Raw genomic sequence first — 24,415 nt, 5'->3', positions numbered from 1 at the left:
AACAGCTGTATAAATTTTTGAAGGACAAGAAATGGTTTGGATTAAGAACCCACAATGCTATATGTGGTATTCCCTAAAACAGAAGAGCTAGGTGAGCAGAGTCCTCAGTGGTAAAGGAAACCTGAGAAACTGAGGAGCTGGAAGACGTCGTATTAGTTATTATCAGGGTTGCCCGGAAGCGCAGTGACGGAAAACCACAACACCCAGGATGCCCCGGGAACCAACGTGGACGAGAGCAAGTTCCGTCCCCTGGACAGCAGCCCTCGGCGTGCGGTGGAAAGCCGCCTTGCCCGCTCTGTGCCCCCGCCCAGACAGCGACTGCAACGTGCCCAACGCGGCTCCGCAGCCGCAGCGCGGCTCCGGCCAGACCGTGCCATCCGCTCTCGCCCGGCGCCGTCCTCGGGCAGCCCCCGCCACTCGGTGCTTCCGCCGCGGACGCCGCCAGCCCAGCCGCCCCCGCTACAGCGACCGTCGCCCTCCTCGGGACTTTCCCTGGACACGCCACGCGGTCGCTCGTTCCCCGCTCGCCTTCAAGTAAGCGGTACCAGCGTGAGGCAGCCACGGAAAGCGCCACTGTGGGTTTCCTAGCTGGAGTTTCTGGTCAGCGGCTGGCACCGGCGACGTCTCAAACCGGCCGAGTCACGGCGAGCGCTGCGCTCTCCGCGGCAGCGAGCGGCTGCGGGTGCCCGCCGCGAGCTGCACATGCGCGTCCCCCCGCCCCCCGCGTGCGCTCATTCGGAGCCTCTGCGCACGCGCGGCTTCTTTAGCCTCACCGGCGCCGCCCGGGGTTCTCGGACGCGGCGCCGCGTGTTAACCGTACGCGAGCATCCGTCTCTGCTATTAAAGCTGGTTGAACCGATCACTTCCATGCAGCAGAAAAATCGACACGCAAATTTTCAGGGCATTCTAAATTTCTCAGTGATCCTCATAAATAACTTGTAGCTCTGAAGAGAGGATAACGCTATGGATTGTGCGGCAGGAGCAAGTGTGCACTTATTCTGTGTCACGATATTAGAACACAGTTGGGACAGCATTGAAACGCTATTTCCACTGCAATTCCACCGAAAGTTCCTTCATTTCTTCGGTTTTTGCACTCCAAACAAACATCACACCGAATTGTAAACATTGCCATTCCAAGGAAACCACTATGAAATCTATCAATAAATGAAGTTCCTATTTAAGCCTTTTACAACACAGCTGCTGCAGATGCCCTACCTTTTGGAAAAGTTACACGTTAAAATTTAAAATATCAAAAGTCTGAAAAAAAATACACAACTGCACGACAACTTTAAAGAAGAAAGTCAAGTGACGAAATTTGGTTAATCTACTTTGTTCTGTATATACAAATAACGAACTTTGATCCTTAAATAATTGAAGCGTGAAAAAAAATATTTGAACTATTATCAATAAACACAGACATCTTTGATAATCCATCTTTTAATAGAAGGTGCTTAAATTATATTCTTATGACAATGTTGTGAGCAGCACAGTAAAGGGCTGACAAGAACTTCGCTGTCTTTTTTTTAATGTAAAAAAACTCAGGGGAAAAAACCTTCTTACATTAGCAGAAAAGGAGTAGAGGAAAACATAAAGTCATCAGCCAAGGATTTTCCAACTACTATATGCTGCACAGTAGAGAAATATTCAAATAACTAGCCCTCCCCACCTCCCAGATCTCTCAAAAATGTCTCAGTGTTTTGGATTAAATGATGACCAACTGAATTGATTTTGTCGCCTTGGCAACACCAAATCCAATGTTAGATCTCTTTGTTCTTTTTCTGAATCCACCAGCTGATAACCAAGAATGTTTATAGCACCTTTGCAAACTTCCTGTATTTTCTTAACTTTCTGAAAGGAAAGAATATTTCTCCAGGCCTGTGAAACACTAACTGCATCTCGAGATGTTATTTTGAAGGCTTCTTTTTTTTTCCCCGGTCCCTGTCCATGTGTGATATTATAGATCCAGCTTTTGAGCCTGGGAGTCAAACTAAGATCTGTAAATTTATACATTTCTGAGATTTCTGATAATGGTTCTCTTACCAGATCTTCAAAACGCACCATTAAATAGCGATCTTTCAGGAAATTAGGTGGTTTTAGAGTAGCTGTTTCATAAATCTGAACATGACTTCTGCAAACCTCTTGCATTACTTTGTATTTGCTATCTTCCACTTTAGTGCCATTGGTACTCAAGACAATTCCATTGTCACGGGCTAATGCTTTGACTGATTGTTCCCGTGACTTAACAACCGCCCTGGGGTCACGGACCAGGTGAATAATTTTGAGATTCAGGGATGGATCAGTGAGAAGGGGGTACAGGACCTTCAAGTCAAAGAACCGAACTTCCTTGATGACAACGTGGCTGTAAGTTTTACAGGCTTCCTCCACCTTGCTGAATGGATACCGTCCACAAAGGGTCTTGCATGCCAATTCACTGGTTATGTCGGTACGTTGAAAAAAGTCACAAGCAGGAGCTGAACACAGAGCCCGACTTGCTGCCCACTGGAAGAGATCGGATAAGTTTCTCTTCCAAGGCATGTACGCGTCAAACACAGACATGTCGCACAGAAAGACTGACCTGACTAAATCCCGCACTGCCATGTGTAAGACTTTGGCACTGTTCTGGTACATTGTAACCCACACGTGCCATGCAGGTTCCATCAGGTAGAAGACGCTGGGATGCTGGCTGAAAAGTTGACCAACAAAAGAAGATCCTGACCGCCAAGAGGAGAGAATAAGTACGTGGACTTGTGATGGTTTCTCCTCAGACTGAGGTGTGAAGCTACTGTACCGGGCATACATGAAGAGTAAGAATCCAGTCTGAACTGTAACAAAAATGAGAACAATTGTGCTAGGAATCCGAATCCTTGCCATTCTCACCGAGGAAGGGCAATGAGAAAAGCTGAAAGAGAGAAGGGAAATACCAGTGAACCATTGCTCCTGGGGCACAATAATGATACAACTTAGACAATACAAACTCTTGCATTAGTAAAACCTTTCTTCACATGTGCATGTATGTATGTGGCATTAACTGCTTCCTTAATCTATTGCACTGCGGGATGATCACTGCAGGTAACAGCTGTTGGAATCTCAAAGAAAGTAATGTGTGACAGGAAGATCACTGCAGAAATACGCAAATAAGTACATGTTCGATGTTGAAGAAAACCTTGGGTTGATGCAGCTCAACCCATGGATTAAAAAAGAAAAACAACCCACAAACCCCCCCACAAACACCCCCCCCCCCCCCCCAACAAACTACAAAATACACAAGGCCCTCAGCTTGAATACTGGTAAATATTGCCCTAAAAAAAAGAAGAAAAAAAAAATTCTGAATTGCTCAACTGTATTTCTGTTTCAATTTCACATTACAGGGATTTCTATCCCCTAAAAGGACTGGATGTGAACATTGGTAATTGTGGGTGCTGAAATAAAAATAATTTTATCTAATGTGAGTGCTGTACCCTACAGGGGCCATACGATGCTATACCAGTTGGTGTTCACCCACAACCCTGTATTTTCCAAACTGTAGAAGGCAGAAGATGGATGAAAACTCACAACCTGAAGCCACACCTAGCCACAGATGATAAAATGAAAAAGCTGCTGACGTATATCTTTGGTCAGGACTGCATACACCCCAAGACTAAATACCCTGAGTTTGTATTCAAGGAATTTCCAGTTTGGAAGTTAGATTTGTCTGCATATAACAAGACATGACATGCCTAGAAAATCGTAAGCATGTCAACCGCAAGTAGATCTCTGCTTTATTTTGCAGTCAAAGTTCAAGACACATGCACTCCTCACAGCTTTTCACTATAGGTTTTTGGCACCTACCCTTTGGTGCTCTCACTCATGCATATTCCACTTGTAAGCAGTCAGTAAATGTTAGCGGGCAAGGTTTTAGGGAAGTAACACTCCTTATGTATGCAGATCATCTCAAAAGTTCTACATATACATATTCGCTATCTAGCTGCATTTACAATTTCCAATTACAACTTTGTTCTTGTTACAGTGAAAGATACATTTTTCAACACACTCTGAACTCTTGAAAAGAAATCATGCAGACTAGTAAACATAGGTACACACTCATTTGACATAATAAATTGAACTGAATTAAATAATCGCTCAGTACAAAACCTTTATGTACAGTGCATATTAAACTGTGAAACTCTGCTTCAAAATTCTGTGGCAGCAAAAGTATACAAGAGTTCAACAAATAATTACATTGATTTAAAGTACATAATGGAAGAAAAGCCTTCCAAAGACTGTTAAAGGGAAAAATGAGGCTACAGCCCATGGCTTAGCAATTCCTTTAACTGTGGATAGCCCAAGGTATATGCCTGTATTGCGATGGCACAGTAGGAAAAATAAGGCTTACTGTATTACTTAACTTCTTCCTTAGCAGTCCCCTACTTGCTACTCTCAGGCTCAAGAGCAAATATAAAAATCCTTAGTTTAATTCAGCCTGGCCATTATTCATAAATAAAAATCTGCCTTGTTCAAATACTTAATTTTTGCATATTACATCTCCAGAAGCATCTATAAGTTTCTCTGTGTTGTGAGGGTCACCAGCAATCCAGCAGCCTGCACTGACACTTCACCAAACAGATGGGATTAAAGACTAAGCTGAAGTCAAAGTACAGTTGCAGCTGCTAATTGAAAGATTTTTCCTGAAATAGACTCTGCCTGAAAGTCAGCCAGACACAACTATCTCAGATCTTTTTCTTGAGTGCAAAACATGAGTCATTATCTACACTAAGATTGCGTTCTGCAGCTCCTTGCAATCTCACTCATTATGTAGCTTTTAGAGAATCAATTACACTTTTTAAAGAATTAATGTGTTTCTACTCAAGCTACACAGAACAGTTGCTCCACTCTAATCATGATACACAACTGCAACACTAATTGCTCTTTACATGTTACTAGCAGAGTGTGGAGGACTGAGGAATAGAAGCCAAAAGCTGTTTTTTCTGCCTTGACTGTCTCTCAGACCTGTCCTCACTCCAGTTCCCACCCAAGTACTGTTGCAGATAACACTGTGACAACGAAAAAAACGATGAGTATTAGTCCACAATATGTGTCTGAACTAATCAGACTCAAGTGCTACAAATAATGTCAAATGACTGTAGCTGCAGTATTTCCCTACACTTCAACATGATAGAAACTGCAAGAAAACTGTGATATCAAAGTAAAACACTAAGTAGATACCCGTTTTCTATATTTAAGATTAATTTTCTACCCTTTTGGAGAAGTTGCAGTGTTTCTAAGGAATATACACACATGTAGACACCACTAAAGAAAAAGAATAATTACAGAACAAAATACAGCATCTGTAAAAGTATTCTCTTGTGTGGTTTCCAGTGCTTAAGGCCAAATACACCACTTTCTCTGTAAACAGTGCCCTTCATTTCTGTACTTCTCATGTTTAATTCTATGTGTATATAATTTATTATATATATATTTATTTCATATTATTTCATATCATGTATACATATTATTATTTCTCATATTTAATTCTCATGTGTAATTCTATTTTCATGTAAACAACCATTTACCATTTGCAATTGCATTCTGCAGTTTAGGTGATTTCAGCCCAGGTTAAACTTGCATTCCCTTAAAAGTACAATTTTTTTTAACCCAAAAAGCTCTTCGGTGATTTTTGACAAACTTTAGCTGAGGCAGAAACCAGCTGTTGAATAGCCCACAGAATAACCTTCTCATACAGTTGCTTAAGATCTACATATGTATACACATATAAATATATTTATAAATCTACTGAATAGATTACATTGTATCATTGCCTTAGCTGTGGACTTGACATTGTTGGATTAACAGTTGGACTTCACGATCTTCCAACCTAAATGATTCTACAATTCCAAATGTGAGGAACAGGACCTTGTGATACAGGCTACTTCTGATCCACTAGCTATTCCATAGCAGGACTCACCAGATGGTGCTGTTAGGCAAGCTTGCTCTTTCAGCACAGAAAGGCAATATGCCAAAACTGCAAGCTGAAGCTGCACGCTGAAACCCTTGTTTTCATTGTGACTTGTTTTACATTGCTTCACCTCTTTCTGCTAGTGCCCTCCTCCTCCACCAACAGTCAGTGGTACCACCTGCCCACCCCAAGTTCCCCTCAGGAGCGCAAAATTGGGGTTTGGTATACCTCCTTTTTTCCTGCTTTGTTCCACTAAATGCTTCCTTGTAGCTGCACCTGCCTGACTATAGCACGCCTGCCAACCGCAAACACAGGGGAGGAAAAGGAGAAGCAGCACAGGGGTCAGATGTCCTAGTATTACTGCCATTTCAGCTACTGTCTCAGTGACAAACAGCTCCTCGTTGACTTGTGCAGACTGACTCCAAGTGGCAAGGGAGCTACAACAAGCAGAAAAACAGGCTGTAACAAGCGTCAAGTTACAGCAGACTGCACTCAAGACGCTCTCACATCTCTCAGCTGAGACTCATGAAGTATGGCAACACTCGGTGGCACCACAATACGTGCTTTTGTAAATAACGAATACTCCTTAGTATAAATCATTTTACTACCAATTACACTGTTATTCCTTTTCTGTGATAGTAGTACTTCTTTGGTGATACCATTTCTTCAAGGAAAGCTCTGGTAAAGAGAATAACCAGAAGTCTCTCAAACTCTTGAGGCGCAATCATCTCTTCACAGGGCAATGCAAATGTTCAAAATGTGATCTGAAAAGCATCTGCCTATATGGTTTAGCTGCCAGTCCTGATTCATGCTCTGCTCCTGGGTTTCCCTGCTAACAGCTACTAATGGAAACAAGATCCTAGACTAGATGAACCCTGGGACAGTTCCACAATAACTATTCTTACATATTGTCCAAGGAACATATTAGTTATACAAACTGGCCAAAAGAGCAATCATTTTCTTCACGACTTAAACTGTCTCTGATAGACTGCCAAGCTGCAGGGCCCCTCGTATCTGCCATTGCTTGCCAAGAAACTAGATATATGTCACAAAGCTATCCAGTTTTACCAAGCAGGGTAAAAATACAGTCAGTGGTAGTACTGATCCCAAAAAGATCTCATTTCTAAGGAGAGCACTTTTCAGACCCGGAAAGGCAGGAAAGGAAAAAGGAAAGGGAAAGGGAAAAAAGGGGAAAAAGGAAAAAAAAAAAAAAAGAATAAAAAGGGAAAAAAGGAAAAAAAAAAAAAAAGAAGAAAAAAGAAGAAGAAGAAAAAAAAAATGTCCACTGGATGATGCTTTAGCTCTTTCTTCCAGGGACTTCTATTTGTTTTGTCACATAAAACATATAATGTTGGAATTGAGTAATCCAATCTTTTCAGGTCAGCTCTGAAAGGAGTACAGTTTCTTAGTAATTTCCGTTCAGCACAGAATTCAACCTGAAGAGACTTAATAAAGTAGCAAAAACTAATTTTATAGCTAAAAAGCGAGCCTCTGATTGAACTGCTAATTTTTTTTTTTCTGGGATACTAAAAAGATTGTCGAAAGACAGAAAGAATGCCTCATATTAGAGCTGTCAAGAAACACGCTCTCTCTTTGAGCTTTGGACAAAAGGCTGGGATGAAAGGCTCCCTTAGAACAAACAAGTCTGGGTCTGCTGTGAGAAGACTGAAAAAACAGGCTGGATTAAAGCAAAAATACTTAAGTGAAGAATTACAAATACCTGCTCCCCTACAATGACTTTTGAGCAACTGAATCTTAGCTGTCTTTGTCAAAGTCTTCCCTGGCCATTTTCTGTCTGAGAAAATTTCCAGCATACTTTCATTTTAAACAGTCTGTGCAGCATTTTTAAAGTCAAAGAACTTACAGATTATACAGAAATTACTTCAAATAATGTACTCAATTGTGGGTCCCTTCCAACTCAGAATATTCTGTGATTCTGTTGATTTCCCATATTGATCTCTTCCACTGAAAAATTAATACCTAATGCTGGATTATGTATGCAATTTTTAATCACCCAAAAATGTTTGTCCTGTATGCTGACCTTTCAGAGCAATCATACGAGATGACTGTAAATATCACTTATGTACTCAAATTTCACCAAATGCAGCAGTGCTGACTGTAAAAAGAATGATAATGGTAAATGTCATCACACATTTTATAGAATTAATAGGAAAATGCTTGTTCATGGCATGATATCTAGAGCAAAGATCACCTGCAGGTGTACTTTTCCTCATGGACTTGACTCACTTTATGAGTAACTATGCTTTATTCACTGCATACTTCATCTATAAGGCGTGGCATCAATGCAATCACCACCAAAATGGCTTCTATGAGCGAACATTAGAAATGTAGTTTGCTACTCAAAAAAGTGAAATGCTGGAACATGACAAAACTGGTCAAAGAATAATACACAACAATATTACTAATAATTCTTGCAGTAAATCACCCCACTGACAAAAACATCACTTTCTAGCATTCTTCTGCAGCTAATAATCACACATCTCTTCATATCACACAATCTTCATAAGGCAAAAGCCTATGTGTCAACAACAATATGCAGATTGGTAGTTAAATAGTAGTAGTAGTAAGAGTAGTGGTAATTAGAGAAAAGAAAAAGTTAGTTTGGAGGGTGTGTTCTAGAATCACTGGTAATCCTAAAAGCTGAAAGTCTTTCCAATACTGAAAAGTTGAAACACATAAGATTTTTTTAATAGAATAGTGAAACTGCAACTAAAATAATAAAATACAGTAAATGTACTGTAGTAGCTCTGAATTACAACATTATATTAGAATTTCAGATGATACTGCTAATTTAGCTTTTGGAAATATACCTCTTTTTACAATCTAGTGGTCTAGTGGTACCTGAGATTTGAAAAATTGTTTCCAGGAAATCATCACTTAAACACTTTATTATACAATGAAACATACTATATATTTAATTACATGATCGTTAAAGTTCTTTTTCTAAAAGGTACGGTTTCCTTTGGGAGCTTTTTAATATTTTTTAGAGTTAAATAACGTTGTCCAGCCTAAGCAAATGGCAGTGTCAAAGCATAGCCCTACAACACCTATTTCTCCATGCACTGCAGCTAAAGAGCACAAAGCGTTTTCAGCTACTAGAATTACTGGTGTTCAAGAAAAGAGGTCTTCTTAGTTGCAATATTTGTTAGGAATTTTTGTTATGGAAAAACTGGGGTGACAAAGAGACACCCGCAGTGACTGAATGCTGTTCACTTACTCGAGACTCTGTCAGCGCCGGTACAATAGGGTCTGCAAATTCAAACAGTCCGAGGACGATTGGGCTGAGGTGCGTGCTGTGTGCCTCACTTGTAGCAACTGTTGCAGCTAAGAAATACTGACAAATGCTTCCGATCAGCATGTCACCTTCACCTAGAAAGAGACAGGACACAACAGAAAAATGGGGTGGGATTTCCTGAAATGATGGCAAGAGTTGTCTAAAGCACCTTATTTCACCATCTAACTTCAACAAACGAAACCACCTTAACATCAATCAGCCATGTTCCCTAGGGAAAAGGAAGAAAAGGAAAAAAAAAAAAAAAAAAAAAGGGGGGGGGGGAGATAAAAAAAAAAGGAGGGGGAAAAAACCCAAACCTGAAAAAAACAGGTTGATTTTCGACAGCTTCACCTCTGTCGGTGCGACATCGGCTCCGCCGCAACTGGTATTACCGCTACTCCGCCGCCACAAGCAGGGGCGTGTGTGACCCGTTCAAAAACATCTCCTTTAAAGTACCGTTGTTTAAGACCGGGAAAAAAAAAGGTCTGAAGGGGACTGCCAATCCTGTGGATTAACCCCATCCCCACCCGCATCAGCCTGCCCGTACCTTGTCGCTGCCTCCCGCCACCGCCGCGGCTCCGAGCTGCCGACAGAGACAATGAGCTGCTTTCAGACGTGGCCGAGGCGCCGAGGCAGCGGGAGGAGCCCAGGAAGAAGCCGATCCGCCCCGCTCCCGGAGCATCCCCGGGCAAAGGCGCAGCCTGGCAAAGGCGGTCCAGTGGCCTGCCCCGCCCAGCACGGGCCATTGGCTCCATTGGCACATGCATCCTGCAAGTCCCCGGCCCGCACGCTCCCGGCTGGCTCGCCGAAACCGGCTCGTGGCAACACGGCCTGGGCCTGGCCGCCGCAGCAGCCAGCGCCCGCGGCCTCTCCTCCGCGGCCCTTCCTCTCCTGCCCCCGGCCTCCCCCGCCTCCCTCCGGCCCGGCCCAGCACCCGCAGGCGAACCGAGCTCGGCGCGGCCGCGTCCTGCTCGCCTCGTGCGAGTAGAAGGAGCGGATAATGCCCCCTGCAAACGGGCTGCTTGGTGAGTTAACAAGCAACGAGGTGGTTTCTTTTATCCTAGTTCCACCTCTTAAAAGACTTCTGAAGCATGACTCTTACAGGGCCCTAACATCCATTTAAACAGAAACATCCAATAAAACAGAACAAAACAAAACCAAACCAAAACCAAAAGTTTGACTTTTTATGTTGCTTAGCAAGCTAAAGGAAGAGTCCTTGCAGACAGCTTTCTGAGAAAGGCTCTTCCTTCCTACACCTCTTAATGCTGATTGCAGTGGATCTTAAGGTATGTATTTTTCCCACGTAGTTCAGTTTGTTGCTTAAGCTATAAAATCTTGCCTTATTTCTATTGCTTGGTTACCTACAAAAGTATAAAATCTCTTCAAGCTTGAGAAAGGAATCAGAACTATGAACCAAGAACTATGGTCAGTATAAAAAGTGATCCAGGAAGTGACCGCAGCAGAGGTATCACAGAGGTTTTTCCCCTGATGTGGTAACATCTGCCTTTATGGCTCCTTTTACCCTCCACTGAGTTATTAGTCCCAGTCATGAAACACCTCTTTGAAAATAAATGGAGGGATGCCTTCAGGTCATATTAAACAGTTACATGCCACCTGCAAGTAAATAACTTTTTTGATTACCTCCTTCTAATGTATATCGTTCTTTGCTTACATTACTGTGGAGGATTTTTTACAGTTTTCTCCATCTAAAGGAAAAGAGAATGTTAAGGATATTTTTCTCTGTATTTCTGGAAGTAGACCTAATCTCCATTTCTTACTTCACATGCATTCACTGAACTGTTGCTCTGAGTAGCATCACTTTTAACTTAAAGGCTACAGCAGGAGAGAAAACTTAGAGAGGGATTAATGCATTAATGGAGTCTCCCAGTACTATGGCTTTCAAGCATTAGTCTCTTCCATATTTCTGTTGCTACCTTAAACAGACTTCTGTTCAGCTTGGAGGAAGACTCTCAGCGATTCAATTTTTGTGGGAGTAGAACATTCAAACCCTTAAACTGCGGTCCTGTGATCTCTCCAGAGATTTCTACCCCTTGCTCATGGCCACTTTAATGCTTGTGCAGACACATACCAAGTTCAGTCAGGGAACTGACTTGTCTGAAAAAGTGATTATATATTTGGTAAAGATCATCTTCATCAATAATGAACTCCCTGAATAAACACATGCACTCATGCAAGCACCATTACTGCTGCAAGGGAGAGCATACCAAATGTACATCAGCTTGAGATATGGGGGAAACAAGCTCACAGCCCCCTTCATTCATGCTGTGCAGTGGCTAGAAGCACTAAAAAGCAGTAGACAGTTGCTTTGACTCTGAGGATGCAAACATGAAGCCATTTATCAGCAGCCGTACACTGACACAGAGATTCAAAGATCCAAGTGCAAACTGGAGACTTCTGGAAAAGGTAGCTGTCCCAGCTGCTAGGATGTCGAATTCTAGAGGACAATGGCCAAAAGGTGGCCTACTGCTAAGCTGCTCTTTCATATTTCATAGCTGCACCATGTCTTAAGAGTTTAAGAGAACCAAAGACACTTGGAATTTTTTGCAGAATTCTAGCATCTAGAATTGTTTTAAATTCCGTCCTGACATAACACTGTGTTGCTAGAATTAATTCTTCAATGCAAAACTGAAAACATAATGGAAATTTCGTTGTTTTCTCTTGTAAGCTTGTCTGGCATAAAAAGTAAGCCCAGAAAAAGAAGATAAAATAATCTTCTCTACGACCACCACCATCAAGAATGAAGGACAGTTTTTCAGTGTTTACCAGGTAATTATAATTTTTATCTGTTCTAAACTATTTAAGTTCTGAAGGTAATTATTCACTTACTTTGAAACTCTGAGGCTTCACTGGTAGAATTTTTTGCTAGCTTTCTTTCAATCGATACAAGGATTCTCTGTTTTACTATTCACAATTCACAACTAATGGTCTGGTGCTACAATAATGATGCCAACAGTAAATGGTTGTGCAAATTTTGCACACACTATCACCCAAACCCTGGTTTCTCACATTAACCTTGAATTTATTGATCATACAATTTAATAATTAAATTGTTGAGTATGTATAGCCACAGTTACAGAAGCACGGCTCTGACCTTAACTCATCCATGCATTTTTTCATTTCATAGTGCACATAAATGCACGTACAAATAACTCTTCACAACTCTAAGACTACAGTGAATTGATTTACAAGAAGTAGAAACAGTTAATGTTGTAATGTTGTTAATTTTAGCATATTATTTTCAGTTTTCAAGATGGGTTTTGCTGTGCATTCCAGTTGCAAAAGAAATAACTAGGCTCTTCTTTAACTGTCAAAAATATAAAATTTTCCAGTTCCAAAGCAGTGTTCCTAAAGAAATCAGATGAATGAACATGAATTTTCAAAAGGAAGCATGAACAGAGCATACTTGGAACATACAAAATTCTGATCTTCTGAAGTAAGAAGTATATAGAGAATAAAATTGGGTTACTATTTTTTGCATTTCTATAAAGTGTTCTCAGGCAGTTCTTCAGGACTGGTGCTGTTTGTAGGATAGTACTGGAGATACAGGCAGAAGTGGTGATACTGGAATTGTAGTCAACACCTGATTCTGGAACAAAAACATCTTAATCCTACCGAAGACCCAAAGAAAGATAAGGAGGATGCTGACATACTGGATCCAGGCAAATTTAATAATTTCCCAAAATCCTGGCTGATATTTAAAGAAAGTCAAGGAGTGTTAATAGACAAGCTTCTGATGCTATCACTGCAATATCTAAACAAAGAAAATCATAGGCAGAAAGGCACAAATCTTATTAAGACATGAGTTTGTGCCACAAATGGTAAGCTTCTGAACCACAGAAACACCTAAGAGCCTTCTACCATGGTGTGTAACAAAAGCTGGAGACACAGTCTGTCCTAGAAGATATTTAAACCAAGTCTGGGTAAAGAACCTACTTTGTGTCTGAGTCATCAGGAAGTACTTATTGTTAATATTCAGGCAAGTAAACAAATCTTGTAAGAAGTGCGCTCCATACAGATTCTTCTAAATGCAGATTTGTTCTTGTCTAAGAAAAAGAGTGAAGAACATAATGAACAAAGAATTATTTTATTAAAAAAATTTAAATTCTGGTCTGTCTGCACATGAACAGATGTAACAACCTCCAGCTGCGGGAGTTATTTGGTGAGATGATCTTGCATACAGATTTCTAATTATTTGTTTTAGGTCACAGACTAAAGTATCATGCTTTGCAAGTGGCATCTGTGACACAGACCAGGACAGCAGGTACTGCAGAACCAAAGCAAGATGTATTACAAATATTCCCTGAGAATAGCTAACAAACTGCTTTAAAGGCCTTTTTAGCAAAGCTGAAAAGCAACACAGGTTCCCAATAAAGAAAGGCAAAAAGTGGTTATGCAAGCATAACCATCTGAAGGAATGGACAAATGGGTTTTTCATTGACTCCACAACTGTAGCATTTGCTTAGCTAACAAAAAAAAAAAAAAAAAAAAAAAAAAAAAAAGTGAAAACAGTTTTCATTTGCCTGTATGTGGTGGGGGCTGAAATAATGTAACCCTGTTATGTCACGGTATGTGCAGTTTTTGAAGGATATAAGATAACTTCCACTGGGTAGTGAATGGTGGCATTAATGATAAATGGTGTATCCATTGCTCTTCCAGTCATCCAAACAGGGCTGGGATCTGAAAACACTGTTGTCACTAAAATGGAGAAAGGAGACATCCAGGTTAAGGGGCTTTTTAGGTATTAATACAGAAGTTATACACTTCACAAAACAGCTGTCATTATGCTAACTACTACTGTCCCATAGATACACATTCAGGCTTACCATTTCTATCCCAATATGCTGCAATGATGTTTGTTAGATCATAGTCACTTGCAAAAGGACTTGTGCCATTGACCACAGACACCTGTTACAACAAGGAGACACTTTAATTATTTGTCTAGTCTTCAAGATAGTAATTCTACTGACTTTCTTACACAAAGTAACCATGCCTTTCAAGGAATGAACATAAACATCAGACTGAACATCTAAGCAGAATAACCTCTTCCCTCTTGTAGTCTAACAAGAAAACATCAGTTCCAAAGTCTTACAGCTCACTCTGTGCAGTAGTACAAATAATGAGGGTGTCACCTATGATACTAGGAGGATTAAGAGGTTGGGGGGGTGAATTGATGGGGAAGGGTAAAACATTTCCTCACATTGTATCTGGTATCCAGTCCACAATGGTTAAGTAATTGCCTCTGGGTTAATTTCAAATCTCCATTCACATAGAGCTGAGAGCCTGGCACAGGAGAAAAAAACTGAAGAAAAGCCATGCTCTGCATCACAAATGTTGACATTCTCTGAAATAGTGAACACAAAAAAGGAAAATTTAGGAGGAGGAGGAGGGACACAAGACACTTTTCTACCTCTTGGTATCTACAATTTTTTTTACACCGATTTGATTCTTCTATGACTCCCAAGTTTCAGATCATCACCTTAGTCTAAACAAGGGAATACCAAAGAAAAAATACCTTCTTTTTTAAAAAGTGAACTACCTTAGTTAATAGTTAACTAACTTCATTAACTCAACAAAGTTCCACAGGAAATTCAGTGAAGTCCAACATCTGTGGCTAATGACAGAAAGGTTTGACTAGCCTTAACATGGAAAAAGCAGCAAGGTGACTAAACACATTCATTGGAGATACACTTTAAAAAACTCAAGTCAAAATCAAGGACTTGCACTCTGCAACAAGAATGAAATAAAGAAGGTAGGTCCTTAGTTCTTATCAACCACTCAGTCTGAAGGAAAATTTACACATTTACAGTGTGGAATAAAAAGTGTGGTGAATATCATAACTCTGTTATACTAATACCTGACCAAATACTTCAGCCCAAATTTAGGACCGTTGGGCCTTTATTCTGGGCCTCAGGCTTAAGAATGTTTTCTACACCACATAGCTATGCTTGCTAAGCTTGTCCATCTGCAATCAGCAAGACTCTCTAAAGAAATAGCCTCATCTCCCTAGGAAAACAACTTCTTGTCTGCGTGGCTGCACCCAACACAGATCTATATTATTGCTCCTTTCAGATGTATCGCTGGGTTCTCTGTGCGCTGGTCTTTTACTCTTTGCTTTAGGTATTAATTGCACTGCCACTTGAGGTACAATGGCACTGGAATTGTATTGTCTTGTCTTCCTGTAACACTTTCTTCCTTGTTCCAGTTACAAGATACAGAAGATCCTGGCAGATGATTACCCATACTTCAAGAGCTGTTAAGCAAAATCTAAGGAGTTTTAGGTTGCTGCAACAGGCTGACTGTCCACGTCAGAAAATGAACTAATTGTGTCAAGACACAGCAGTGTATAGGAATGCACATCCTTCTGCCTATTGCAAGACTCTCATTTATTTCCAGGTGCCACCCAAACTGATACTCACTGTTGTGCATTTCTGTTCTGTACGGTGTGCTACAGCCCAAGAGAACATAGAGCTTAAAAATTAAAAAAAAATTCCTAACAAAGTGTATCAAAATACACAAGACAGCTAGACGAGGAATGACAGAGCAGAGGAAGAGAAAATTAAGTATTTTTCAGTAAAATACGTATTTTAGATAGGAGTTTCAAATGTGGAAAGTTTCTTTTCATATTTACTATAAACACTACTGGAATACTACAATAGGTCTATACATCACAACAAACAAAACTAAAAATGCTCACATAAAGGTGGTAGGAAAAGAGGAGAATCAACTGAACGCCAACTACATGCTCTTCTGGTTGTAGTGGAAGTTCCAATTTAAAATGCAACTGATCCATTTTGCCATCTTGATTTTTGTCTTCTTCTCTAGTCTAAACAAATTTTTTTTTAAAGACAGGAATTTCTGTTAGAAAGAAAAACAAAAAAAGTAAAACCCCAGGGGACCTCCATAACTGCAGCACACACATACCAAGGAAGCAAATAAACTGCGTAGTTAGGAATGCAATAAAAAACTACTTGACTATTTATAGACAGGACTAGAGACAAACAAGAAGCCTACGCTGCTGTCTGTTATACAATGTCTCATATACCCCTCCAGGGAGGGAAAGTTTACTTCAAGGTCTTTTGTGCCCTACACCATTACAACCGTCTCCCCTGCATGCCACAAAGCATGCCTTAGTGCTGGATCTTCTGTAAGACAGTGCAAATATATGACTGATGTTCAGGCTTGTGCCTCCTGACACTGCAGCATGCCTCTTAAATTGCCTGTTAGCTGATACCTTGCTATGAGCCAAGGCTTGCTTATGCTTGTGTACCAGAATGTCCAGTATTTCAGCTACTTGCAAATATAGTAGGGCTCACAATAGAGGCAGACAGAAAAATAACTGCCACTTTGTAATCTCAGAAAGAAGAGTGACGGCAAGGCATAAATGACGTGCTTCTGAAGGCATATATCTGCTTCCAGATCTAGGGGGTACCCTGCAAACTTCACATCATGATATGCCATGTGGCCAGGGGAGAGGGGCACAACTAATTTGATGGAAGTAAATGGGTGCATTCACACAAACGACCAACGGTGTTTACGGACATGATTCAGTGGCAAAATTGGTCGGGTTTGGTTAATGACTGGACTTGGTGTGACGGGCTTATTCCAATCTAAGTAATTTTATGAGTCAGTAACACTGAGAGGGAGTGAAACGGGACTGATTAAAAATCCGGCAAATCCCGATGTAAGGCACAAGTTTATACATAAACCTGCTGCTACCTGAAGGCAGCAGTACCTGACGGGCCACCCGCTCAAAAGCGCCATCAGCGCCCGTGCCCTGGAGCCGGCTGCGGTCCGTTGGCCCCAACTCTGCAGCCTCGCGTCTCGCCACTGTTGCCGGGCAGGCCTACCGACAGGAGCGGGACTCGGAGCCGGTCCTCCTGGAGCCTGTTGAACGCTGGGAATGTGCTCCACGCCAAGAAGCTGCCTGGGCCGGACCCCATGGTGGCGACGAAGAGAACCTCGTACCGGAAACGAACAGTGGGCTGCTCCAGGTACGCGCTTTGCTTCAGCCAGAAACCTGAGGGCAGAAACAGCACGAGGTTTCAGGACTTCGCCGGGACCGGCCGGGACGCGTGGGGTCCAGTGGCGCTCACCGTGGCTCCGGTAGGCCACCAGCAGCGGCGGCACGTAGGTGAGCGTCGTGATGAGCAACAGCGCCAGTGCAGCGGCGGAGCAGAGCCCAGCCCGGTAGCGCGTGTACAGCGCGGGATGCGAAAACAAATCCACACCAGCCATGGCGAGCAGCCTTCAGTGCCCGAAAACACCGCCCCTCCACGCCCCCTCACCGTCCTCCCCGCCCGCGCCTTCAGCGCTGCACCGGCCGAGCGTCGGACTGACGGAACGCCGCGCCAGTCAGCGCCGAGGGGACGGGCGCATCAGCCAATGAACGCGCACCGCTGCCTCCCGGGGCCGCCGGCGAGATAGTGCCCGGCAGCGGGATGGGGACAGACGGATGGGGACACCTTCCAGGGCGGAGAAGTCTGTGGAGCGGCTTCGAGTGCCCCGAGAGCGCTGCAGGCAGCTTCACAGCCGGCAGGTGACTCCGCGCCCGGATGCCACAGCCCCGCCCCGCGATCCCCGGCCGGAAGCGCGGCTGCTCAAGCGGTTGCCGGGGAACAGGCGAGCCGGAAGTCCCGCCTGCCGAGCCGCGGCTGTTGTTGTGACAGGGACCGTGACAGCGACAGGCCCGGCACGAGCCCCCGCCCCCCGCACACGGGCCTCGCCGCCTCTGGCTTCGCTCCCCGCCCGCCTGCACGATGAAGTGGATGTTCAAGGAGGACCACGCGCTGGGTAAGGGTGGGTCCGGGCCAGGCGCTGCATGGCAGCGGCCCCGCTGCCCTCAGTCTCCCGCGTCGCCATCTGTCGCGGTCGGCTTCCCCAGGCGGTCGTCTCGTCTGTGGGCGGACAGCCGCTGGCGGCCCGCGCCGAAGGGTGATGCGATGCCCGGGGATGGTCTCCTCGAAAAGCTAGAGACCCGCTCGGAGGCGGGAACATGATTGCGATCCCCGCGGGCTCACGGCCCTACCTGCGCTGCCCTCTCGGCCTAGGACACCGGCAGTATTATTACTACTATGCAATGACTAACTACGAGTTTTGTTCACAGAGCACAGATGTGTCGAGTCCGCAAAAATCCGAGCCAAATACCCCGACCGTGTCCCGGTGAGTAACCAAGCCAGCTTCAACAGAGTACTTAGAGGCAAAGGTGGATAACCGGTTTCCATCCTGCCCACTCTGATGAGTTCCTGCTAAGCAAATTAATTTTCCTTTTCGTGTCCTTAGAGGTTTTAAAGAAGCCCCAAACACATCTAACTACTCCAGCATTTCATCTTCTGCCCCACTGCATATTGAGAAATAAGCTTACTAAACACCACGGATTTTTGTATCATGGTCCTGCTTTCTCCTAATGGCAATTATATCCCAGCAAACACCTTCATTGTCTTGAAGATTGTGCCTGATTCTTAGAAAGATTATGAAGACTCTTGAAACCCTGACCATCTTCCTTCCTGGCTAAATGAGTTAGATTATATCCCTCATGTATTCCATGTCTATAACCAGTTGTCACGGTGAATTTCACAATGCAAACCCTGGTGTTTGAAGAGCCAATGCAAATGGTGACCCCTCCTTTCTGCATTATTACCTACCAATCTGCTAAACAGTGAATGACCTCACTTCTTCTCTCCCCAATCCCTTTTACCATGTTTCAATCTCTATAAAGACCACAGTTCACATCCTTACATATAACAGCTAGCAACATATCCAGATTGTCAGCTTACTTGCTTGAGTGTAAAATTTTCCACATCCCATCTGACCACATTGCCTGTTAGTGCCACTCCTGCCTCTCACCTTTTGGTAACTAACTTACCCATTAGCACAGCCCAGAGAAGAATCTTCATTCTCATTGACTTTTTCTGCTGCTCAGTTGCATCTAGTCACAAGATTTTCTCCAGTTGCAGTCTGATAAGCTGGTATGATCCTTGCTGTTCTCTCTTGTCTAACTATTCCACATATCCCATTATAACACATCTCCACAGTATCCATTTACCCATTTAAAAAATATCCTTGGTAACCTTAGGGGAAAAAGAAACTTAGAAACTCATAGTGTGAGTCAGAATGACACTGTATCAGGAACGGACAGCAAGGTGTAGACAGATACAGGAATTAAATGTCAAATTGCAGCAATCCTTTGTCTGGACCGGTATGTGTTTTCTGCTTGATGATTCAAACTGAACCATGTACCATTGATAACAAATAGTTGGAATCAGTTTAATAGTCAGAAGTATTTTTCAATCGTAATGTTTCAAGTGGAATGCAGAGCTAAGGAATGGAGACCCTGGAACCTATTGTAAACCCTATTTCCTTACCTGCTGTATTTTTCCTTCAGGAATCAAGTAGCGTAGTACAATAAGCATTGGGTCTTTTTCACAAGCAGTACTGAATTATCCTTTTCCCTGTACCTGTGGCTTTTTGTTTGGTTTGTTGATTTTTGTTTGGTTTTGTTTGTGGCCATCTTGCTATCTTTCCTTCCTGTAGTCAATTTCTGGTTTCCGAAGCAGTATGTCAGTTCAGCAAAATACAAAGGTAGCCTCACCAGTACCACTACAGGGGAAGGATCAGATCCCAGTCCTTTGCCTAATGCAGTCCAGGACACGATTAGCCTTACTTGTGTCCAGGGTACACTGCTGGTTCATTTTCAACTTTGGGTCCACATTGCAATAATTTCATATCATCAGTGTACAAAAGTTCAGTGATGTGCGTACTTTCATGTCACAGGTGTCTTTAAGGCATAATGCACCTTTTTACCCCATGACTGCCAAACACAGGCACGGAAAGTTTCAAGCCATTGTGTGTATGAATGTAGGTTTCAGTGCAGTTGAAAAATCAGGTTTTACAGTGCTGAGCCAGTTCAACCTCTGATTGGGTTGCGGTCAGGAAACCATTTTTGTTCATCCCCTCTGCTCACCATTGTAAGCCTGTACAAGCAAGCGATCTACCAAAGCTGTCTGTTCATACCAATCCTGAACAGCCTGACCTTCATACCTGCACTTTACAGGTCATAGTGGAGAAGGTCTCAGGATCTCAGATTGTTGATATTGACAAGAGGAAGTACTTAGTTCCGTCTGACATCACCGTGGCCCAGTTCATGTGGATCATCAGGAAGAGGATTCAACTGCCATCTGAGAAGGCAATATTCCTCTTTGTAGACAAGACTGTCCCACAATCCAGGTGAGAGGCTATTCACTTGGTATTCAGAATCATTTCAGCAAGCCCGTGCATATTAGAGGGCCAGTAACACCACTCTTTGAGGCTCATTTGGTGATTTTAGATGTTTGTCACATACTAATCTCACTAAAAGTTTTTTTTTCTCATGAGTTTGATAAATGTCTTATTTCTTGAGCTAGGCTGAAAGGAAAGGTGACTGAAAAATATGCTATTACTTACTTCTGTGGCAAAAGAGTGAGCTTTGCAATTACAATATTCTTGCACTTGGTTGAGTGCAAAAACACGTACATCATCAATGTCAAAAAACAGTGATTTTCAGTATAGCAAAAAAAGTTGCACATTACTCAACAGCATATGCCATAAATTGTTCTGAAAAAAACCCAGTAACCCGTCAGTTTACAAAGAAATTATAACACTACAGACTAGTTGCTGGTTCTTTTTCTAAAATAATTTTCTTCTATAAAAGAAAAGAATAATTGCAATAGAAAGGTTTTTTGCATTTCTTTTATATAGGAATAAGTTTCATTGTTTTCTGCTATGAACAGAATATAGCAGAAGCAGCTACTACAACTTTCTACACAAGATACTTTAGTAACATTTAAGGAAATAGTATGTCGTTACATGCCTTAGATGTGATATTATTCTTAATACTTAATTGTATCAGAAAGAGTCCCTCCTGGTAACCTGATACACAATAGGGACCCATAAGAATCGTCCCTTTCTGCTTGTTTTCTTCTAACCGTACTGAGAATGCCTACATGTCATCTTTACAACAATAATATAGAATTGCTAGGAGCAGGAAAGAGAGATCATGTCTTCATAATGAGATGTCACATCTCAGCTAGAAAACAGGACTTTGATCATTCAATATTAATGTAGAAATTATAACTTCTTAGCCGACAAACAAAACCACAATCTGTTTGTGACTCCACTAATGTCACAGGCTTGAGTTTATGTAACAAACTTCTGTATGAGGAGAGAAGGATGTCAAGGGGTGGTGATCTATCTACTAGTCACCAATTCTCTTCCATTTTAAGTACTGCTTACAAATCCACCCAGCTCCTCTCTTGCGCATAATGGCATCATTGTTTTCCCTGTCACTCAGTTCCAGTCTTCATCCTTCAGTTCATTAGCCTTTTCTCAGTTTTGGGAAGTCAGAGAAAGTTGAGCTGAGGAGGCTTTATTTGTGCACCTGACTGATGTCTACGGCTCCAACTATCTGTAGATAGATAGTTGGAGCAGTTGACCAGCCAACTAATTGTCTCTTGTTGTTTTCAAAATAGAGACCAATTTCCAACAAAATAAGGAAGCATTCTGACAAACGCATTTGTGAAGAAATATAAAAATGTTTACTCTGCAGAGAGTCCAGGATCATTTCTCTAACTTAGGAGTCACCTGCTTTTTATTTATCCTCATTTTTTGTATTCTAACCTATTCACAGACTTACAAGTTTTAGCTTTTATTAATCCGTGTTTATGTGAGGTTCTAACTGTTAACACTGGCAACTTGCATAAGCCAAGCAAATTATTTCTCTTTTTTTCCCTTTCAAGCTTAACTATGGGACAACTTTATGAGAAGGAAAAGGATGAGGATGGATTCTTGTATGTTGCCTACAGTGGAGAGAACACATTTGGTTTCTGAATGGTGGGTCTTGGCTACTGTACCATCCTGTTGTGTATCTTGTAAATAGCTCATCATTTTCTGTTCTGACATCCTCAGAAGTTCCTTCTATATACATGCATTTGTAACTGGATTTATTTCTTAATACATTGCTAGGTCTTGTTTTATTAGACTGTTAAATTATAAAAAGAAAGTTTTGTTGGTTTTGTGTATTTTTTTTCTCATGGCTATGAATTCCCAGAGCCTTAGTTCTTTGGGGGGTATACATTTGATTTCATTGATTAAATAATAAAGCAAAGTAGTTGGGCTACTAAAACACAAAGAGAAGAACACACATTTATTCTGTTTTTTTGAGATGTCAGTTTAAGAAAAATAAAAACAACGCATTAGTATTGGGAGCACTGGATTCACTAGCTTATCCAAAGCCAGGAGCAAGATGCTGATCGTGTTGAATGGAGCTAGTATGTTCCTCTTTCTCAATTAACAAACAAGTACAATAAAAATTCCTGTCACAAACAGGCAATGCTGTCATTTCTTTACCTTCATTTTGGCCAGAAAGTTACTCGTCACATTTACTAGATGCTACACAGCTGCTTCCATTACTTACTAGACATTGTACAGCTTCTCCAACTTCAGTGTGTGGCTGATGGTACCAGGAGGAAACAAGGAGGTCTTTGTAGGTTTCAAAGCCAATAGCTTCAGAGCTACCATATCTCACAGCTACTTCTATTTACAGGCAAAGAGGCAAGCCCTTGGATTGTGTGGGAGAGGGTGGAAAAACCAGCTGACCTAACTGCACAGTGCTGCAGTTCACACTCTGATATTAAAGGCGCTAACACTAGGCTGAAGAAGTAGCATCACTTTGACCTTCCTAAGCCAGCAAGGAAACACTAAATACAGTTTAGATTCCTATTAAAAGTTTTAATTCATTTACACACTATGTGGTGCCTAAGAATCTAGTTTTTAAAATGCTTCCAGTTACAGTGGAAATTTACCACTTTCCAAACTTAAATCAAATTCATACTAACTCAAATCCCCATGAAGATACATTATGCCTATAATTGTTTAGCTCTGCAGTCATTCACAAATACTGGCAGAAGGACTGCAAAATATGAACGTGGGAGCCTGTGAAATGTTGACACTACCCTATTACTGAGGCTTGCCACAATAAATGTGATGCATGTGCTTAATACATCTGAAAATGTGCTGTTGATCTCGGTAAGCCTTTCATTATTCAGAACAGTGCTGCATTGTAAACCACTGCTTTAGGAAACATTCTGTCAGTGCTTCCATCCTGAATTACTTCTAACTCCCTTTTCATGCATTAATGTGAACATTTTTGATGTGAGAATGTAAGGATAAATATTCTACAGCAATAACTTCACTTTTCATCTGCAGGTACACTTGCAATAAAACATCAAGAGGTTTCTTTTTGAAATGCATAGCCGATATGCATCCCTTTATATAGTACACTCTTGTAAAATTCTATAAAGCATTTGATCCCATATAATCTTCATTTTCTGTTAACCCTACAATTTGTGCACTGAACAAAAAACAAAGAAATACCTCACTGTTCCTCTATGTCAACACCTCTGTCACTTATCTTTATACTAAATTTAAATATAATTTCCAATATAACTAAACCAGTACTGGATGAATTTAGTATTCAGTAAATATTTAGTATTCAGGCCAAATCTGGATATTTAGATAGTCTTTCCTCAAAAATTATCTTGCTTTTACATGTATATGTTATTTGTATATATTATGTTCCTATCATTGCTGCAGCCCTCTTATGACATTATCAGTCTGAGAGAAAACTCCAACAACTTTCCTCCTTGCCATCAGAATTCTCCTGCCCTCAGCAGCACAACCCTAGCTCTTCCTTTCCTCTAGTGCTTAACGGATTTATTGCAGAGGTCTTTTAACTCCTAGTGAAAGGCTACAACTTGTTCTGGCTCATGGTTTGTTTTTCTACAAATACAGTAATTTCAGTAGTCTTCAATTTACTCAGAATGCACTGAGATCAGTAAAGTCTCACAGCCTGTGTTAAGGTGAGCAGTGGAAGCACACTGTAAAGATCAAAAACCCTTGCTTTTCCAAAGACAGTGGGACGCTAGCATCTGGTCTCATGGAACTGCAGCCTCAAGGTCAAACAGATTGATTACTCTTACCCTTGGACAAAACCACTTGTTTCTGTGCTCTGGTTTTGACTTCCTTATAGATAAGCAGGCAATCTGTCTTGCCTTTTTACTATGATGGAAACAGGCTGATGTCTCTAATAGTGATGCTGTTAAAGACATCCCACTCAATGATTACAGTTTCTTTGT

At 41.8% G+C, this 24,415-nt stretch overlaps 3 protein-coding genes across 5 annotated transcripts; 1 reads left to right on the top strand and 2 right to left on the bottom strand.

The window, feature by feature from the left end:
* Positions 1-1,427: 1,427 nt before the first annotated feature.
* On the bottom strand, positions 1,428-10,104 carry LOC131582542 (carbohydrate sulfotransferase 6-like). 2 transcript variants are annotated; one of them, XM_058845850.1, is made up of 3 exons: positions 9,775-10,104; positions 9,171-9,322; positions 1,428-2,899 (listed from the first exon to the last, which is right to left on the bottom strand). In XM_058845850.1, the coding sequence occupies exon 3, from the start codon at positions 2,869-2,871 to the stop codon at positions 1,690-1,692; it is 1,182 nt and encodes a 393-aa protein (XP_058701833.1). In that variant the 5' UTR covers positions 2,872-2,899; positions 9,171-9,322; positions 9,775-10,104; the 3' UTR covers positions 1,428-1,689. The 2 variants fall into 2 exon arrangements, with proteins under 2 accessions (XP_058701833.1, XP_058701834.1); XM_058845851.1 differs by lacking the exon at positions 9,775-10,104 and adding an exon at positions 9,545-9,749.
* A 2,142-nt stretch (positions 10,105-12,246) lies between these two features.
* Positions 12,247-17,651, bottom strand: TMEM231 (transmembrane protein 231). 2 transcript variants are annotated; one of them, XM_058845857.1, is made up of 7 exons: positions 17,342-17,651; positions 17,096-17,265; positions 15,943-16,071; positions 14,446-14,589; positions 14,072-14,153; positions 13,838-13,943; positions 12,247-12,943 (listed from the first exon to the last, which is right to left on the bottom strand). In XM_058845857.1, the coding sequence occupies exons 1-7, from the start codon at positions 17,481-17,483 to the stop codon at positions 12,754-12,756; spliced, it is 963 nt and encodes a 320-aa protein (XP_058701840.1). In that variant the 5' UTR covers positions 17,484-17,651; the 3' UTR covers positions 12,247-12,753. The 2 variants fall into 2 exon arrangements, with proteins under 2 accessions (XP_058701840.1, XP_058701841.1); XM_058845858.1 differs by lacking the exon at positions 15,943-16,071.
* Positions 17,650-22,599, top strand: GABARAPL2 (GABA type A receptor associated protein like 2). The gene is made up of 4 exons (XM_058845862.1): positions 17,650-18,038; positions 18,352-18,407; positions 20,299-20,471; positions 22,019-22,599. Exons 1-4 carry the CDS (start codon positions 18,005-18,007, stop codon positions 22,107-22,109), a joined length of 354 nt encoding a protein of 117 aa, XP_058701845.1. The 5' UTR covers positions 17,650-18,004; the 3' UTR covers positions 22,110-22,599.
* Positions 22,600-24,415: the final 1,816 nt, after the last annotated feature.

Source organism: Poecile atricapillus, chromosome 10, assembly GCF_030490865.1.
Source record: "Poecile atricapillus isolate bPoeAtr1 chromosome 10, bPoeAtr1.hap1, whole genome shotgun sequence".
Taxonomy (NCBI): Eukaryota; Metazoa; Chordata; class Aves; order Passeriformes; family Paridae; genus Poecile; species Poecile atricapillus.
Note: the sequence above shows the minus strand (reverse complement) of the source record. Positions and strands in the feature narration are given on the sequence as shown.

Bases quoted from the DNA above. Each gene is read 5' to 3' on its own strand.
- LOC131582542 (XM_058845850.1), bottom strand. From the start codon at position 2,871: ATGGCAAGGATTCGGATTCCTAGCACAATTGTTCTCATTTTTGTTACA.
- TMEM231 (XM_058845857.1), bottom strand. From the start codon at position 17,483: ATGGCTGGTGTGGATTTGTTTTCGCATCCCGCGCTGTACACGCGCTAC. The intron at 14,154-14,445 runs GTGAGGAAATGT...TTGTTGTAACAG, and splicing joins GACTGGATACCAGATACAAT to GTGTCTGTGGTCAATGGCAC. The intron at 13,944-14,071 runs GTAAGCCTGAAT...TCTCCATTTTAG, and splicing joins AGCATATTGGGATAGAAATG to TGACAACAGTGTTTTCAGAT.
- GABARAPL2 (XM_058845862.1), top strand. From the start codon at position 18,005: ATGAAGTGGATGTTCAAGGAGGACCACGCGCTGG. The intron at 18,408-20,298 runs GTGAGTAACCAA...TGCACTTTACAG, and splicing joins AATACCCCGACCGTGTCCCG to GTCATAGTGGAGAAGGTCTC. The intron at 20,472-22,018 runs GTGAGAGGCTAT...TTCCCTTTCAAG, and splicing joins AAGACTGTCCCACAATCCAG to CTTAACTATGGGACAACTTT.